The following is a 17,901-nucleotide window of genomic DNA, read 5'->3' as shown; positions in this document are numbered from 1 at the left end:
AAAATATGAACTCAGGTGTTTAAGTGTCTACAAAGCCCACCTCAGAAGCAACACCAGTGGCATTTTTCTTTTAGTATTAATGTCAAATTTTTTCCTTAGAAATGAGTATCATCCTCACCCCTTCCTGTTACGTGTTGCATGTTGTCCATTGTTTATTTACCTCTCACCTGTCGGCAGCGTCCGCCATGTTTGTCTGTGCTAAATGTCATCTGCGGTGTGCTCAACAGCTATTTGGTCAACAGGCTCTAGAAGAAAACAGAATCAAACTTACGTGAACACAGTCTGTATCCACACTTTTGTTTCCTCTGTGACAGCCATCCTGTTTGGTAATCTGCAAACTCAAGAGCTTGTTGACCACTGTATCGTAACCAGAGTGGTTACTTTGTAACGTCCTCAGTGTTTAGTGTTACTGATTTGCCAAAATCATCGTCTCAAAGCCTTGAATTTCTCCGTTTTGAAGCACAACTTCTAGCAGTTGAAATACAAGGCTATGGGAATGTGGCATTCCTGCCACATTTGCTAATTTTGTAGCTCTTATGGACAATTTCAGCTTTAACCCAAAGTTTTAACTGCACAAGTGTTTCCAGATTTTCTGGATTTGAAAATTATAACAATAAACACTCAGTTGTCAGTTTATTAGGGAGCTCAAACTAATGCAGACTAACAACAGTCCTGCAATAAAGGCAACTTTTCATAGTTTCATCTTCATTGTAAAAAAGAGGAAATATGGTTTGTGGTGCTGTTTTCATGTACTGCATTATACAGTAAGGTGTTCCTATTTTCTTTTTTTTTTTAGCTTAACCTCATTTACAGAAATGAGGGAACAACTGATATAAATTAGGTGTACCTAATAAAGTGAGAACTGAGTGTACATCCTCTGCTCTTCTTGCTTAAAAACACTCTTAAGAAATTGAGATGTAAACAGAAGCAAATGTCCAGATTGACCTCTTGGTCGTCTAACATGTGTGTCCCCCTGTCTCTCACCCCCCCTCTCCATGCCTACTCACAGATCTCCGAAACCAGCCTTTCCTGCGAGCGGACGCGTTGATCCGGAGCGGTTGGAAGAGACCCTAAACCACTTATTCGTCACTTATAGTCCCCTCCCTATTGTAACCCTTCCCTTTGTCCCAGTGGCGCATCTCAACCCTGAGGCTGCAGATCACAAAGACTGAAAAGCGAGGACAGGACAAAGCCCTTGTTTTAGCCCGGTAATTTATTTATTTATGGATGCCCTTTTACAACCACTTTAAATGAGCAGGCATGATTACAGAAGCACAACGCGCTACTACTCCTTCGTCACCGCGAGCAGAAGGCTTTCCCTGCTCTGTCGGCACTGACCTTTGGGAGGATGACCAGAGCACAGGTGAGGCCATCTGAGGACTGGAGGAGGAATTGTGCTTTCACTAACAAGTGCCTGCTAGCATGTGGATCTTAATGTGGACATTCCTAAAACCCATTAATATCCGAAGATTACGCAGTCATAGCAGGATTTAAACTGGGAGGCAGCCAAGATAAATTGCCGACTCTTCTGCTGCTGCTGGGACGCCTGCCTTTAAGACACCTGCAAAAGCCTCCTGCAAATAACAGAGGAGGTGCGATGTCATAACAGACATTCGTGGACTGTTTCGCAGCGTTACGCCAAGTCTTCGAGACGCTTTCAATCAGACTTAATATTGTTTATTTTGATTGTATCTGGGAGCAAAGACCATCACTGTACTGGTTCTTCTTGTCAAGCTAGACAAACCAAATTACTCCAAAGTTTGATGTTCCGCTTAAGAAGTGCCTTTTTGTGTTATTTCTCGTCAGTCAGCCATAATTTGTTTATTTTACATCTTTCATTTGGTAAAGATTGTATTTTTTACCGCCTTGTAATATAACATTAGCCTTATAATCCTGACAACAATATGCAAGTTGAAGGCACAAAAAAAGCTTAAAGGTATGTTAGTTCCTTTTTACCTGTAGTACATCAGAACAGCTGACACGAGAGTCGCCAGAGTTTTGTGCCTTGACCAAGTGGTGGTTAAAAACAGAATATTACGTGCCTTGACAACACTTCCTGTCACACCGTGTGTGACAGTTAGGAGGTGACAGACGCATGAAGGAGACTCCAGGTGGACTACTGTTTCAAAGGCACACTTGCTGTTTGGTTAGCCTGCTCTAAATGTATTAACAGATGAAGGATGAAGTGCATTTAAAGCTTCTTTTTCTTATCCGTTTTAATACAGATTATTCCTCCTAACAGCTTTAGAGACTTGCATGACATTGGCACAAAGGGAGCAATACATCTTAACACTACTTAAATTTGGCTCAAGATTGTATAAAACACTATTCTTGTGTGTATTGAAATCAAAAGAAACATACTTTTTTTTAAAGAAAAAGCTATTCTTGGGATTGTCTGTTGACTGAAAGACAACACTTCCTGTTTAATAAATATGATGATTTATGTAACAAGACCAAAGACTTTCATTACAATTCAGAAGCCTTTCCAGATTAAGCAACATCCAAGCAAGTGCTTTCTACATGTTTGTGTTTTATTTCTTCATTCTTTAATGATAAGTGAGGCTATTTTCTAATGTACTGAAGTATGAAGTAGACTGCTTCTCCTCTCCATCTTTCCAAATGACAGACACGGCCATCGTACATTTCTACTATAAAAATCCATTTAATTCCTTATATCAAACAGAAATCGAATTATAACAAAACAATCAGAACCACAAACGTGGGTTTTTGCCAGTTAAAGAAATTCTCCAAATGAAATATGATTGTTCCAACTTACATGGCGATTTAACAGAGCAGGATGTTAAAAGCAAATAAGCAAGAAAAAAAAACAGAATTTAAAGAAAAAATGTGATGAATACTGTTAACATTTGAGGACTAAAGCCAGAGTTTCCTCTTGGTTAAGTGTGTCTCTGTGTGTGTGAGCACCATGCAGTGATATGGTAGGTATGGCTGACAAGCTGAGGTGATTAAAAGCAATACGGTGAGCAGTGAGACATAGAGCCACACTTCCCAGACTAAAAATCCGGATTGTTAGCAGCAAAGCAAAGGAATGGAGAAAGGAATGCTTATCAGGAAGCCGATCAGTCTCCTTCCTGAGAATGCACTTAACAATGAGCATTAACCTAAATTACATGTCCATGTAATTACATACAGTGAAGGAAAGAAAAAAAAATCCAACCTCCCACAGAAGTACGTACCATCAGACGGTCTCCCTGGCCTTTCCTGAAAGTATGTTTACAATCAAAAGACGAGGAACAAAAGTTGAAAGCAACCGTTCTCGGCTAATTACTGGTCGCAGGTTCTTTTTTTTTTTTAGAGGATGACCGGAAATTCACAGAAGCTTGTCTCTACTCCAGAAGAGTTTCAGAACAAAGCCCCAGCTCCTGTCCAGGGTGTCCTGCAGTAGGCTAATCCAAGGCCACGGATATCATCCCAGGCTTTTTCATCCTGGAATGTGGACTTAATTACAATCATCTTCATCCAGCGCACACTAACACACTGCCATGATTCATTCATCGGTGACACAAAGTATGTCAATTATACAATGACTTAAAAAAACAAAAGAAAAACATTAAAAAGTACAGACTGCTATTTGTTACTGATGTTTGTATTCCTGGGTATATTTTCAAGACACTTTGTTAATAGGTTCATATATATGGAAATATATATATTTATAATATATATATATATATATATGTAACTTTAGTCTGTGCAAGGAGGTAAAAGACAATCACTTGAATGTAGCTCTTTGCAACAACAGATCAGATGCCGAGTCTCTTGTGCATACACGTGCAGTTAAACATCACCTCGCCTTTCCCTCTAAGACCTCCAGTAGCAAACATACATATACACAAAATGTGAACCAGCATCCAGGAAGCATTCGTGGTGAGCACTGACGCATCTCCTCTCTTTCATGAACAACGAAGACTTGGCAACATTTTCTAGGATGGAACAAAAATGTTTTTTTTCTCTTTTCCCCTACACAATTTATACAAAAATAAAAAAATTAAAATTGTTCCACTGCCATTTGTATCTTTTACATTTGCACAGAGGTAGTGGCTGAATGCGTGAGAAAGGTGTGTGTGTGTGTGTGTGAGAGAGAGAAGTTGTGAGGAAGTGAGCAAAATGAAAAAGAACTGGATAAAATGTCTATAAAATGGTTTCTTTTCCGTCACCAGAGGATTTGTTTTCCTTTTTGTCAAAGAACAAAATATAATACTGCAATCACTTAAAAAAAGTAGTTCTTCATTTTATACATTTTATACAGTGTTCTTGTTTTTATGTTTTTTCGTTGCTTTTCTTTTCAGTTGGTAAAGGCATAAAATGAGAGAGCTCGCTGGCTCTAGGTTGGGCGAGGCAGGGCAATGTTGGCAGAGTTCAGTCCATGCCGAGGTCTATGCCAGGGGGTCGCTCATGTCCTCATCAACCTGGGAGAGGAGCTCCTTCATCAGTGCTCACCAGAGAATTGCAGCTGTTGTGGGCACCCATGTACAGGGTGGCATACACTGGGTTCGTGAAGTTGGTCGGCTGCGGAGTGAAGAAAATTTCTCAGTGACTCAGGCAAAAGAAATGAAAAGATTTGGTATATTGTGAAAGAAGCAGTATTTTGCTTATTCAAATAGGCTCAGCTCGCATAAATAACAAGATGTTTCCCAGCTCAGTGCTGAAACCCTGGCAGACATTTGTGGTTTGTTATGTTTTCTGTGTTTGGTTATTTGTTTCTGAAAGTCTGGGCACTAATCATCTGCCCCCAACAAACCAGTAGGTGTATTTCCAGTGAAGAACTTGCAACTTCTTTTTAAGCACTCAGGACTTTATGGACAATTCCTCATTTGATGTTTTATGATTGTGGTGAAAAGTGTTTGAATATAGTGACCATGAGGGCTCCAGCATAAAAGCTTTATTCAGCTGCTCCCCTTACTCACAGTGGATTTCCATTCCTGACACCCCCAAGGGATTTTTGTCTCCAGCTGGGATTAAACTGGAGATTTTTTCACTTCTTAGGTGAATGTAAAAGAAATGGTATTTATATAGTGCCTTCATACTGTGCTTTTATCTGCTGAATGCATTCACACACACAGAGGTAACTCAGGGTTCAGTATCTTGCCCAAGCATCGATCTGTATACAAACCACTCGAGCCACAACGTGTAAACCATGAGACTATGGAGCCACTCATCAGAACTAAAGTATATGATTCACATAATTCTAACAATATTCATTCCAAAATTCATTACAGATGCCAGAAGTAAATACCATAATGACACCCACTGGTTTCCTAAGTCTTGCTTTAAAGCTTTTGCATTTGGACTGTGGCGATCTCGATGGCAAAAAACTGGATATAAATGTAGAAAAGTGATTACAGATCAGTCAAGACAAAACTGTTTTTCACTAGACGTCCAAAGGACAGGAATATATTGAGAAACCCAGCTACTTTCATCCAGTGTTCTTTAGATCACAAAGAAGGGTCTATTTACTGTCTATAATGATTCCACAACCAAAACCAATTCATTAAAAAAAAAAAAAAAAACTCACAAAAGGACTCATAAATGTGGAAATATCTGCATGGTTAGCCACTACCAGGCATTTTCAGATATTTTGTAATGAAATGGCTTTTTTAAGCTTTGTTACCTTGTCTGGGTCTAAAGCAAAGTCGGAGTCCAGAAGTTCCCCAGCATCATCATCAGGATCTCCTTCATAGATCTTATAGGCAGGGTTTCCAATCTCAACATTCATGGCCCCGTTGGTCATTCGGTGGTGCTGGAAGCCCTTGGCACTGCAGAGAAACAGATCAACAATTATCTTAGAAGCAGATTCAGACCCTTGTTTAAAAGAATTGATGTGCTAACCTCAGAAGAAAGCTAGAGTGACTAAAAGGTGTCTTATCATAAACCCATATCATAAATTCACTCAGCACTGGCTATGTACAATTGACAAGAACAAGACAACATATATCAAAGGTTTTCAAATGAGCTTTTGTGTCAAAAGGCCATTTGATCAAACCTATTGAATATACTGCAGCATGTCCATCGCGGAGAATGCTGGATTAGATTGCAAATATTCGGCTGTTTGCAAGCATATAAACATTTTTCAGAGATGCACAGTTATACATTTTACTCTGCAAGCACATTGCCTGAGCCTAATATTTACAAATGTAAACAGGGAAAGGCATGGAGGACAATGGGAGGACGTCAAAAGTTCAACTACTCGTGCATCACCAGAGCTATTCCAGAGTATGGAGGAGAGGTATTGATCTCCTCCATACCTGCTTCATACCCTGGAGGACGGGGCTGTGGCCCCCCCACACTCCCTAGCAGATCGTTACATGGAGAAACCTTTGGAATGCAAGCATGCTGATCCACACAGGTATGCACACGGGTGTTCACTGCTCGTAGACTTAAATTACACCTTTTTTGGCTACTACTTCGAAGCACATCTGTCCTACGTGCTGCACAACAACATTGAATATTTAGTATTTACTGCTGTTTACACTTAGCTAGATTAATGCGATGGTGTTGTGTTTAGTATGTTGCTTTTTTTTTTTTTTTTTTTTTTGCTTGTTTTCTATTTTTCTCTCAACAGGTGATCCAGGAGATTTTTATTTTTTTTCTCCCCCCCCTTTCTCACTGTCCCTCTCCCCTTCTGTTTTTCCTTTCCTTCCTCTTTCTTTCTCCCTTTCCTATCCCTCACTCATGTCTGTCCCGTCTGTAACATCTGAAAATAAAATATAATAAATAATAAAAACAAAGATCGACCAAATGGACCAATACGGCAATGCCACGACGATCCATTTGGCAAAGTAAATCCATTGGGTATCCTTGTTGGTCTTCAGACAACAATTCTGATGGCTAAAGAACCAAATGGGACAGGCAAAAAAAAAAAAAAAAAGAAAAAAGAAAAAAAAAAGAAAAAAAAAGTGGCAGTAACTTCCTAGCACTGCAGCTGGACCCTAAATACTGACTGCATTCTCCTCTGGACACAAATGATGGTGAGCAGCAGCACATCTGCATTTAAAGTAAAGACACAAAAGGATAGCTCTGAAAAAAGCTATGTTTGTGAGGTATTTTGTGGAAAACGGTTTAGAGATTTTATTCAACCGCGGGGTTGTCTATTAACTCGTTAGAAAAATACAGGACCTTTAATTAGCACGGACTATAACCCTCTGTTCGGTCCAGCAGGGTTCTGTAATGCACAGAGAATTATATTAGCTAGCGTTAGTGGAATGACAGCTATTGTGAACCGTTATGTGCATGGCCGCCATGCTGATTGCTGCCTAACTGTACATGGCCCAAGCCTCCTGGATAATAGGAGACTATTTTTAGAACAGCGGAGAGAGGGAAGTGGGAGAGGGACCAAGAGAACATATAGGGCTGAAATAGAGAGGGAGAAAAGGAGGTGAGAGAGAAAAGGGAGATTGCATTGACAATCATGCAACACTGAAGTAGCGCGGAGAAGACAGGAAAATGTTATGGGCAACCAAGCAACTAATAAGCTTGAACCTCAGCACTATGCATAATGCAACAGCTCATTACCGCCCAATTAGGCATTACAATGCCTTGCTTACTGAGGTTTATTGATGCAAATCAACTAGGAAAAGATACCCCGGTGCCAAAAAAACAGGAGGTGAAATTGGATGAGAATTTGTCGAAAGTACGGGCTCTGTGGCAGTTCAATCAATTTACAAAGTCTCTGTGGGGGAGGTCATCCACATTAGAATGTGATTCTGACAATATGGAGCTGATTTTTTTCATCATCTCATTATCAAACCGCTGAGGTTTTCTGTGATATTATGATGACTCTTTTCACAGCATACAGCCACGCACTCGGTCTCCAATAATGTAATTAATAGGGGTGCAACGATATTCGTATCGATATTGAACCGTTCGATACAGTGCTTTCGGTTCGGTACGCATATGTATCGAACAATACAAAATTTGTAATTTATTTTATCAACTTTTCTTCTGACGATGCTGTCTGTGTTGAGCGCTCAGTGAATCTGCGTTCGACTACTCCGCCTAGGCTGCACTGTCGAGTGCAGATCCACTGAGCGCTCAACACAGACAGCATAGACAGAAGGAAGAGCGCAGGGCAAGCTAGCGAGACAGAAGTTAAGCTCTCCTTGCAACATGGACTTCCCCCACCCTCATTCAGATCTGGCGTTTGGAATTATTTTGGTTTTCATGTGACGTATGACCCTGAAGGTAAGCGAGTCATGGACTAAAGTAAAACAGTATGTTGGATGTGCCACGCAATGCTCAATTACATGGGTGGGAACTAGTGTGTTAGCGCAGTTAGCTCGTTAACGTGTTGGCCGTCTAGCCCCATGCACGGGGCGATCGGCGGTAGCTCATTAACGGAGATTTGCCGTGTTGTGGCGTTAAGGTCATTTCAACGAGATTAACCTGAAAGCACTAGTGGGAACACAACGAATATGACTGCACATTTACGCCGACATCATCCTAGTGCAAAGACAAGTGGAAGCAGACAAAAAAAAGCAAGCATGCTACTAACTTTAGCCGAGTCATTTAGACAGCTGTTAGCACATGATTCTCCTTATATGTTTAATATGCTGCTGAGAATATAGCCCAGAAGAAGCGGATAGTATAGCTTTTATTTTGGAAAGAGACATTTCTCTGTAATAAACTCTCTTTTCCAAAGATGAGTGATTCCTCAATCAGATACAGGGCTCGCAATATCGCTAGCCCGACGTCCCGGGGCTAGCGATTTTTTTCAGTCAGGCTACCAAAATCTATCTCTGCCCTGCCCGTCAGGCTATTGTAGGAAGGAAAAATATATGTCAATGCTTTTGCATTCTTTCAGAAATGTAGCTGGGTAATTATGTCATTGGCATCGGTGAGCCACCGTCAATATGTGACATATTGAAATCGTGTTTGAATTTCCTTTCAATTTGCAATCTGTCAGGGGTTGACATTTGTTCAAACACAAGCAAGAAAATATAAGACACTGCAGACCGACTCAGAGAGTATTAGAAAACGTGCGCACGGGTGAATGCCTCTGAGTAGACACACACACTGAGCGCAGGCTTGGTTCTTTATTTATAGGGTAAAACTGGTTACATAGTACTTCCTCTTTTAACAGAAAAGGGAGAGGTCAGGCATTATCTCAGCTTATCTGACCTTGCACACATACACTGAAAATAACGATGCAGAAGTATATCATGCTTATCTGACATCACACACTGAGGTAAGGAATGCATTATGTTCTCCTTAACAATAAGCTTGGTTATGTGAAAATATATGAACACACAAAATATAAGGCACACTTGATTATATTGTATTATAGAGATTTGGTTATATTGTATAATGTAGAAAAATCTCTTAACATTTCCCTCCTGATGTTAATATATTTCACAGGTTTAAATCAATGCATAGTCACTTGTTAAATCACATTTTCAACTTGCATGTCATTCAGTGAAGTATTTAAACAACAGCTCTATTAAGAGTAGAGATTCTCCACTCTTTCCTCCATGTTCAGCATATCATACTGGCGAAAGGGATCCTCAACATTTCTCTGGATCAGGACATAATTTCCTAAAGTACGGTTAAACATGTTCATCACCATACTTCTCAGACATGGAATAATACAAGCAGCAAAAATGCAAAATAGTAACATCATACTGCAGAGGGCCAACAGGCCTTTAATCAGCAAAGATTTCCAGGAGCCGCTCAGCAACCAGTCCCACCAGCCTTGCTTATCGGCTACGTAGTCCTGTTGTTGAGCGTCTCTCAGTTGTTTCAGAACATTCAAAGCATTTGTCATGTTTAATGAGTGTATGTTGTCAGGTATGTAGGTGCAACATGTCATGTTAAACAATACGCAGAGACCTCCTTTCTCTGCAAGAATAATGTCTAAAGCTACTCGGTGTTGCATGACAGTGATGCGGATTGCATCAATTTCTTCATTCTGTGATTTGTCAATGCGGGTGGAAGCGTTCAAAAACAGTCCAAAACGATAGTCTAAAGTCTCTATTGTATTGTATAGGTATCGGTACCAGGCATTGTTCATCCAAGGGTGAATGTGCTCTTGAGTCATTTCAGTTAGATGGGAATTGTCATGGGTCCACCTCTTGAGATGGGGAATAGTTGGTTCTGTCCTGGGGGCTCCGCTGGGCATCAGCCAGAAGAGCATCATCATCAAGATGACGGCCATCAGACAGAATAGGCGACACATGAGCCGTTTCCGTTCAAAGTGACAAGCACTTAAGCATAACAGCTTTGGGGCTGGGGCTGGTGGCTCTTCTTCTCCTGGATTCATTGGGCTGGTTTCCTCTATTTCAGGCGTCCCTGGTGTTGTCATTGGTTCTTCTCTTTGGTGGGATGGGTCACTCTTTATTATGTGTTTGTTCTTCAGGGCGACCAGGCACACCCGGGCTCCAGGTGAGTAGACCACTGGCGAGAAGACAAAAAGGCGGGATATACCCAAACAGCCCTTTCCTCCACCAGGGAACACCTAGGAGTCGGGGGAACTGGCGTCTTATTGTGGTGCAAACACTTTCTTCACGTGACTTTGATGGATCCACGAAGGTCTTTCAGCTATCTTACAAGCTGTCGGTGTAGTCAGCAACACCTGGAATGGACCCTCCCACCGCGGAGCACTCCAGTTTTTTCGCTGGAGGACTTTAATCAGAATCCAATCACCGGGGTTCAACCTGCAAGAGACTGGAGATAGATCACTCGGGAGTTGACTGCTTAATATCACTTCTTTATTCTCAAACTGTTTTGTCATCCATTCTGCCATCGTTGTTTCTGTGATGGACTTATTAATAGGCTCACTGGTTATTGGGAGAGGGAATGGTCTGCCATGTATGACTTCAAATGGGGTCAGACCACCTGCTCCTTGAGTTATTCTCATCCATAGCTTAGCTAAGCTTAAACACTCAGGCCATGGTTTTTTAGTTTCTTCCATACATTTTCTCAATCTCTGTTTAATTGTGCCGTTAGTTCTCTCGACTAATCCTGCACTTTGTGGATGATATGCACAGTGATGCTTTATGCTGAAACCTAAAGCTTCAGAGACTTTACTTATTACTTCATTTACAAAATGTGTGCCATTATCAGACCGTATTATGCTTGGAATGCCATATGTCGGAATGAAATGGTTGCACAAACATTTTGCTACTGAAATTGCATCTGCTTTTTTCACTGGGTATATTTCTGGCCACTTGGAAAATACATCTATTATCACAAGTGCATACTTGGAGGATTGAGATTCATTTAGTTCTATAAAATCCATGTGGATAGTGTGAAATGGGTGTGGCGGTGTAGGGAAACGACCTTGCTTTGGTCGTAAATTTCCCTGAGCATTGTGTTTTTGGCAAATCATGCATGTTCTAATAAACTCTTTTGCTGAACTTTTATGTTGCCACTCAAATATGGCAAAAACATGGTTGAGTCAAGACTTCATATGCAGTTGGTGCAATGCAACTGGTCAGGTCAGTGGTTCTCAGATTAGTGCCTGGGAACCCCATTTCCAACAGGTGTGCAAAATAGTAAAATAATTTTCTACAAATGACATGTTTTCGATATTAAACGTTTTCAGATCATTTAAGGTTGTTGCAAATGTTTCTTTCCAGTAAGGGCTCATTGGCTTTAAGCATGTGCAAACTGAGACATATTTTCATTTGGAGGTTTTTACTCATGAGCCTACAGCTGCATTTGGTTCGAGGCTGGTTTATCGTAGCTGTATAAGGTGTAGAGTATCAACTGTAGAAGAGTAAAAACACCAATGTGGGAACAAAAGGAGATTGAATGATACATGATAGGTTTTAATTCATGTAATATGTATATTTTGATGTTCCAGCCAGATCCAAAGAGCCAGGTGTTTTCCATCAACTCCTTTTTAAATTAAGAAATTTTGCATCTGTGTTGGCTTGTCCACGTTGCTCCCTGCTGATGTGTGGTCTCAACACAAACTGCAACTGTCTGCATTTAAATAATTTAACAGTCAATTACTCCAGTCATGTTTATGAGAGTGCAATAATACAGTTGTTTAAACAGAGCGGTCGCATTCACTCTCACTAAAGCTAGCTGTGGAGGGATCTGGCTGTCTTTGCTACATCATTTCGAGCGGAGGGAGACAAAGCAAGGGAAAAAAAAACAGTCTCCATTTTGTTTCTTTCCCAAGGACAGAGAGGAAGGAAGACACTTGCACAGAAATTCTCCCCAAATACGTCCAGTTCAATGAGAGATTTTGCCAGTCAGTCACACACATACATGCACAGGCTGCACATAGGCAGTAATAAGCACAGACATTCAATATCCACACTGACAAAGAAAGCACAAACACACACACAACCACACACACACACACTCTGCCTGGGCCGACTAATATTCACGCGTGTCAGGTGGAACGGTCCATTCAGGGTGAGAACAGAGGGGTGCGTGTGTGTGCACAGGTCCTGCCTGGTAGCGTTTAATGGACCAGTGGTGTAGTCCGATAAAGGGCAGCCATCTATCTGCACCCACCCAGTCAACTCTGACACGGTTTCCACGGAAACGGCACCCGCGGGAGCCAGAAAGGGAGGGTGAGACCTTGAGGGAGCATATTCTCCTGTGCTGTCAGACTGCCAGGAGGAAGGAGACCAGGGATGGAGTGATAGAGGGACGGAAGAGTGGAGGGAGAGCAGAAGGAGAGACAGAGGAGGGGTGCACCAGCCGCCTCACAGGGGTTAACTTTAATCAGACCTGACACACACACACCCCAGGAAAAAAGAGTGACAAATGCAACCAGAATCACATACTTACACAGATACACTTGCACAGGGAGAGGCGTCACACAGAGCCTGTGTTCATAAATGGCATATGGCAGACATAGAGCATGCATATGTATGTGCGTGTGGATGTCGTGTTCCTGCAGATGAATACACTGCGAAATGTGCAGCTAATAGAAAAGCAACACTTCCTGTTTCATTGTGAGATCGTTATCTATCACTTCTCCGCACTTTGTGAGTGACACAAAGAGCCTCAGATTCAAAGGAGTGAGATAGCATTGCCGTCCCATAGCCAGGTCAGTGTCATCTCCAATTATATCACAAATTAACAACTTTATCATTCATCATGTGAGTTGTGTCAGGTAATTTGTGCAGCCTGATTCACTTCCAAAGTATAGACAAAGTGTCAAACCTCAATATGTGTTTGCAGAAACCAAAAGATGGCTATAAAATACAAGCTAACAAAACTACCACTATAGCTCCTTTGAAACATTGTCTCATCCTGCTTTAGAGAAACTTTAACCCCTCAGAAAAGTGATATGCTGTAACTACATTTTCCAGGTAGTAGAGTATCAAATGAATTTTGCTTCCTTTTAGAGCTTCTGTAATAAATTAGCCAGAAGGATATAATAACAGGTTTGGCACAAACTGCATGTAATGCAAACAAGAAACAATAAATACCTAAGAAATGATCAATGGTAGATGATAGTCTGTGAAACAGAGAAAAACTGTTTCATACTTATTTATGCAAATTGTTCATGTTAAATAAGACTGGAATGTCAGTCCACTTCTACTAATATTTTGAACCATGATTTAATCAATAATAAAGGCCATGATCTACTCAGTCATTACCAGCACTTACGAAAGTTAACAATAATAATAATAAAGAACAAAAATCTGCTAATGGAAAAAATGCACACTTTTGTTTAGCCTATTGTGATCTCATTACTTTACATGCTTTAGTGCAGTTTTCTGTTAAACAGCAAATTTGCCATTCTGAAGTCATTATCATCATTACTACAAATCCACACTACATAAAAACCAGTCTACACAGCACTAAACTACAGTGAACCACACTGTCCCACAGCCGCTAGCACCAATTAGAAGGTGTAATCTCTGCACATCTATCTGCCAGGAGGCCTGGGCACAAACACTGAGAAAAGAGAAAGCGGGAGAGGAGGAGGAGGAGAAAATAACCATTATTATTAGCAGGGCTGTCTGTACTGAAGGCCTGATCACCTTCTTTGCACACGCTCAGATTTCTGGGCTTTCTGCAGTCTGAGGACACCTCCTGTTAGGAAAGCTATTGTTGTAGACTTTTCCATAATACATCCTCATATCCCTCAACAACAAAATGCCACTAGTGCTGATGAATCTTAAAATGACATACGGGACGTGAGGGTGGGCCGATTTGTTGGTCTAGTGCCTCTGTGAGACAGATGGTGAAAAAGACTCTGTGCCAGGAAGCCTTTAGGAGTCAGGTGAGGTAATACAAAGAGTTCACATTTACTGGATGTAGAAGCACACGAGTCTTGGGTTCACGTCCTGTTTGTAGCTGTTATTTAAAGGCAGTTTTATTTAGTATTATCAATATTATTATTACATTTAAGCACCTTCCACAAACTAAATCACACACCAGAAGCTTGTCTAACATTTGTATGGGTTTCCTGATAAGGCGTGGCGGTGGCCACACAACTAACCATCTGGAAAATTCTAAGATTTTACATGCAATTGTTCACGCAACCACAAGAGGCTATGTGGGCATCTGCCGTTTTAACCCCCTTATGAAAAGAACAGTGTTGATTTTTTTTTCTGGTGAAGTTGGGCAGCTTTTGGCAAACTGTAATTGAGTTGTAAAAAAGCAGGATTTTTTTGTTTTTTATATCCTTCTGTGTAATGCCGTCATCCTCCTTCTGCTCGTCTGCTGATTACAGTCTGTGTAGTGTCTAGCAGTGTAACACTGACTTAATGTTATTTTGGCTGAGCAGAGCCACTGCAGCGACCCAAATGTCCATATACTATAATCTAATCTAAGATGATCTCTGCTCCGGATTGGCTAATCCAACACCACTCTTCCTAATCTGATGTCTAATAGATGACATCTGGACAAGATGACATAAAATAGAAAAAAAAAACACACAGGAGGCAATCTGAGTGACTTGTTTGTGAACAATAATCCCGCCTGTACAGTATGTTTAATCACTTAAGCATCAGTTTAGCTACATGTTTACCACAAAGAGAGACAGACAAACATCTTTTCTTTGAGTCAAAGCTTACAATGACACTCTGATATCGACCTTTTAATGTTGTGCTTTCAACCAAAATCCAATCACATGATTTTATTTCACTTTTATCGAAACATTTTAAACCGATAACTGAACCGGTTACACGCTTTAGCTGAGAGTTTTAGAAGTAAATAATGAAATACTTAATAAATAGTTAAAACGAGCTCGTCATGCTCACCTTTTTCTAGACAGCATGTGTCTTCCCTGCATTCACACCTCTCCCTAAAAAGAAATGAATAAGTACAGAGTCTATTTCTGCTGGTGTCAACACGTTGCTTTGAGTGTATAATGGATCAAATCATCAATAATCAATTGAATCTGTGTCTTTTTCCAAGCTGCGGGAGACCTTCTCAAAGAGCATAGCAACAGACCTGTCTACCCTGTAAAAATAGGATTGGCTTCTGTGAAGCCGACTCGACGCCACAGATACAACACACACACACTTCACTTCATTGATTATGCGCCCAAGCCCCCTCAGAGCCCAGCTTTACAAGTGATGTCTTCCCCTCTTCGCCTTGCTCGCTCTCCTTATAGCCCACATTTTCATCCTCTCGCTCAGATTTTGAGTCATTTACCTGCAACCGCATCAATATTTTAACCTTTCTGGATGCGGAGACTTCCATTATTTTTTCCTTTTGTATATTTCTATTGTTTCCTCTGGATAATGAAATGTTAATGTTACATGGGAATGAGAGACAGACTATAAACACACAGTGAAGACAAAACAGTGGGAGCCATGTTGCAGAAACTGTGAAAACTGAGGCCATCTTCATAGGTGGATTCTTTCTATTTAAATGTACACTTTATTGTATGCAGTAAGACAAATGCTGCTAACGTTAACTAATTTGACAATAATACATTTTTTGAAATCAACAGATATCATGAAAAAAGCTAAACCAGTTTCATCTTTATAACTTTAAGCTGCGCTGTGGTTTAGAGACGGCTTAAAGCACATTAGTGATCATTTTTGATTCATTTTAGGCGTCTACAGTGCTGATGCTGTGAAGAAACAAAGCTACACCATATTGCACCAAAGGACTCTCCCTGTTAAATTGAGCAATTATTAACTTGGAGGCAAAATATTATTTACATCCTGTTACTTGTTGCTTATTCATCGTCAGATTGAGCCGCTACAGATATGGTGGCTCTAAATTTTAGGCGGTACATCAAGTGATTTTCACAAATTATGCCAGTAAAGGGGAAAAATATGTAAACATTTCATACCCGAGAGTGTTTCATCCCATTATTTAGATATTATAGGCCTCTGCGAATCAGGGTCTGCACACTGTAGCATACAGATATTTCACACCAGCTTTCAGCAGCTGTCTATTAGAGTCCGATAACGCAGAGAGAAGTATAAAATGCAGGTGCCGGGGCAGCGGAGTCTGAGCAAACAAATACCCTAAGAGGTTGGACAGATGTATTGAAAGCTGTTGAGTGATGTGTTTTTTCTTTATTGCAGTGCACACTGTTGACCGAGACAGAAGGAAACAAGGATACGGAGCAAAGAGAGAAAAAGGGAGACGAGGTGTTTTAGCTTGGCCACAATGTGTTCATGAGGGTGTTACCCAGAAAAAGACCAGACTGCACTGTATACGTGGCTCACAGATTATGGCTTTGACAACACCTTCCTTCTTTTATTTTAATTTTTTTTCTTGAGTAGAATATTCAAAATTTATTGGTTTAAGAAAACCACAGGCGTGCACACCTTTGGATTTAATGGAATATGGCTGCTAAAACAATAGAAGGCTGAACTTTGCACGAACTGGATTTGCATTAAAGCACATGATTAGACAAGGCGCTGCCTCTGCCTAACAAGCCAATTAACATATGCCACTGGATAAACACTGATTGTCCACTTAGCTTCTCAGACTGAGCCCCAGCTCATGACTGATGCCTCGTAGCAGCAGCGCTGTTGGAAACATACGACACGAGGCTCCAGCTATTTGCTGTATGCAAATATTTGGAAGGTTTATTTCCCCATAAAGCTCTCGGCTCAACTCTAGCCTATGACGGCAATTTCTGATTGTCTGCATGGCCTCCCCACCGTCCCTGGGGGAAATGTGTATTAATTAGCATATACACCTTTTTTAACCTAGATATCGGTGAGCATGTTTTGCGGAGACATCCAGACTTTTTGTGCCTCCCTCAGGCACTTTCTAATATACTGTAAATACAGTCAGAGTGCTGACCTCAGCTCCATCAGCTTTTGGACCATTTTTCTTCGATAATGTCCTAAAAGCCATAATGTAAATGTTTCTCGATCAGCAGCAATCAAATGCCCCGAGATGCATTCCATATCTTCTTGCTGAGGAGGCAAGGCCTCTTTGAGCCATTAGACTCCAAACAGCTGTGAAGGCCTCGTTATGTGCACAGCAGTGTATCACTGGACTCTCACAGAGAGCTCTGATATCTAATTTATTTTTTAAAGATGCATCTATCAGATGATGTGCAGCAAACTCAGTTTAGGATTATGCTACTCTTTTTTTTTTCCTTTTCCTCCTCGCTTCCTTTGTCTGTCTCCGTCTTCAAAATTTGTGCGTGAACACATTTTGTTCTTTTAATCTAAACTCTGCAAAGGTTCAGTCACGGCCATTTTCACTGATTATATCTGAGCTTCTTTTGAAAATAAAGCTCTTATATTATGGTAATCAGTCAGGGGACAACAGGAGCAAAGAGCTGTAAATCACTGACAAGCCTTATAGATACAGCAATAAATCATAAAGCAAAGGAAATAATAAAACACTTACCTTTTGAACCCATTTAAAGCTGAAATTCATTAACCGTGAATTAAGAGAAATTCATCTGTTTTGATAACCGATGCATCATTTATCAAAACGCATGACAAGCGACTGCAAACGATCTTGACACTTAGACTTTCTCGGTTG

The 17,901-nt window shown here is 40.7% G+C and overlaps 1 protein-coding gene across 4 annotated transcripts in view; it reads right to left on the bottom strand.

The window, feature by feature from the left end:
- LOC146693782 (cell adhesion molecule DSCAM-like) overlaps nucleotides 1–17,901 on the bottom strand; it is an 86,817-nt gene that overhangs the window by 29,066 nt on the left and 39,850 nt on the right. For 2 of the 4 annotated variants that reach the window (XR_014914806.1, XM_085429681.1), the window contains 2 exons: nucleotides 5,630–5,774; nucleotides 2,639–4,527 (listed from right to left, as the gene is read on the bottom strand). The exons of 1 other annotated variant lie outside the window; for it this stretch is intronic. Coding sequence is in view for 2 of the 3 variants with exons in the window: in XM_085429681.1 (XP_085285807.1) it covers nucleotides 5,746–5,774 (29 nt within the window). In the remaining variant the exon portion in view is untranslated. Of the gene's footprint in view, nucleotides 1–2,638; nucleotides 4,528–5,629; nucleotides 5,775–8,974; nucleotides 10,678–17,901 lie in introns of those variants that run through there. One more of the 4 variants, XM_085429680.1, reaches the window with a different exon arrangement.

This window comes from Copadichromis virginalis, linkage group LG14 (genome assembly GCF_057382275.1).
Source record: "Copadichromis virginalis isolate Kocher_CV1m ecotype Utaka linkage group LG14, C_Virginalis_male_GT1.1, whole genome shotgun sequence".
NCBI lineage: Eukaryota > Metazoa > Chordata > Actinopteri > Cichliformes > Cichlidae > Copadichromis > Copadichromis virginalis.
The sequence above is the reverse complement of the archived record's forward strand: the minus strand, read 5'-3'. Positions and strand labels throughout refer to the sequence as shown.